The following is a 1,975-nucleotide window of genomic DNA, read 5'->3' on the forward strand; positions in this document are numbered from 1 at the left end:
AGATGGCCGGATTGGCCGAAACGTCGGACTTATAAGAGAAATAAAAGGTTTTGAGACTATAATGGATAGAATTTAAATTATTTATTTTAAAAAAACCTAACATATTATATTAGAAAAGTGATAATTCACCCCTAAGAGATGAGATATTACCAAAAACTTCGATCCCCTAAAATTTGTGATAAGATGGAATGCCTCATATTATAAAGTGCCTACTAGATCGATGGACTCACAGAGTTGACGGTGCCAATGATGAGGGCCGTGGTGGCCAAAGAGAATCCACAGAGGCTCTTCAAGGGAGGTCTGTCCATGTTCCTGCTAGCTTCTAGCTTTCGACTGGGTTATCTCTCTTCGGTTCGTCATGACGATAAACCCAACGATAACACCGTTTTAATATCAATTCTCCTCTTTGAGCAAAACAATTTAATAATATGGGAAATAATATAATTGCAGTAAGTCTATAAGTATTTATGAACAAATATTGGAGTTATCTTTAACCAACCGGGCAATGTAACATTTGAAGCCTTCCAAATTAGAGATTTTTTTATTTTCAAGATGATAAATAATTAAACAATTTTGAGGCTTTTGCAAAACGGTTGTTTTCCACCACAAAGATTATTAGAATTAAAATGGCATATATAATAAGTAGATGTTATAAAAAAAAAAAAAAAAAAAAAAAAAAAAAAAAAAAAAAAGGACTTTTTAGGTCAAATAACCCAATGAGTGGCTTTAAAAACTAATACCGACTAACCTGGAATCCTCACTCAAGACTGAAAAGACAGGAAACTGCACGTCAATTTCGAATATAACAGCACTTACTAGACAAACGTTAACTTACAACACATTACAAAAGACTGATCTACATGACTGTAATATGGCCAATCTGGGTATATGGAGCTGGAGAATGACATTTTATTTATAGGAAAAAATAATTTTAATGATGGAAAATTAATATTTATTTATTAAATAAATCAAAAATTTGTATCCAATTTTATCTCAACACTTTATTTTTCAACATTCCAACGTTTTGGCCATTCTAGCCATCTTCCAGGACATCTTCAATATAATTTCTTTCTCACATTAATTTTAAGTTACTTTTGCAGGCTATTCTGCCCAGGTCATTTTCTTTATTATAAGTTAAAACCCTATTTTTTAAAATTTAAAATCATTAATATTTAATTTTTCTTATATAAGATTATCCACAATTAATACACTACCATATAACAAACCATTTATAAATGTGTTAATAATTAAAGTTTATTAATTGTGGATAATCTTATATAAGAAAAATTAAATGTTGCGGCCAACATATGATCGGTAATCGACTATGTGACAGTTGATATAAAAAACAAAACAAATCCGCTTTCTGTTGTTTTTTTATACTGCAAACAGACAGATGTTTGTCTGTACAGCATGTTTTAACGTTTTAATATCAATTCTCCTCTTTGAGCAAAACAATTTAATAATATGGGAAATAATATAATTGCAGTAAGTCAAGTATTTATGAACAAATATTGAAGTTATCTTTAACCAATTAGAGAATTCCAAATTAGAGAATTTTTTATTTTCTGAATAAGATGATAAATAAATAAAGTGATAAAATTGAAATCATCATTTTGTCAATTATAATAAAAATATCGATTAAGTGTCACCCTGATTATTTTCTCGTTATTCCTCTCCTACTTGTACAAGAGCCCAAGAGGAGAAAAAAGGAAGTTATTTCACCCCAATTTTTTATTACTTTAATGAAAATTATGTATAATTACTAGTCAAAATTGATGTGTCTGCCAGTTATAAAGATAGGCGGAATAAAAAATGGCGGCTGTTTAAAAACCTTAAAAAAACATTAATTTTTTATTCGGAGCTCTATATCTTAAAACTACCAACAACACTAGAAAATCTAAGAGAGCAGGGTTTTTTTTTTTTTTCAGGGGAATTTAAAGGAGAGTAGAGTTTCTAAAATATGAACCCTAATAGA

At 29.3% G+C, this 1,975-nt stretch overlaps 1 protein-coding gene across 1 annotated transcript in view; it reads right to left on the reverse strand.

Annotated features, from left to right (window-relative positions):
• LOC106681049 (uncharacterized) overlaps nt 1–332 on the reverse strand; it is a gene marked incomplete at its 3' end in the record, with an annotated part of 29,720 nt that extends 29,388 nt beyond the window's left edge. The window contains 1 exon segment of the mRNA XM_067045219.1: nt 231–332. Within this exon segment, the coding sequence (XP_066901320.1) occupies nt 231–308 (78 nt within the window).
• Between the last annotated feature and the right edge of the window lie 1,643 nt (nt 333–1,975).

The sequence above is a fragment of the Halyomorpha halys genome, unplaced genomic scaffold (assembly GCF_000696795.3).
Source record: "Halyomorpha halys isolate HHAL.00 unplaced genomic scaffold, Hhal_1.1 Scaffold306.1, whole genome shotgun sequence".
NCBI lineage: Eukaryota > Metazoa > Arthropoda > Insecta > Hemiptera > Pentatomidae > Halyomorpha > Halyomorpha halys.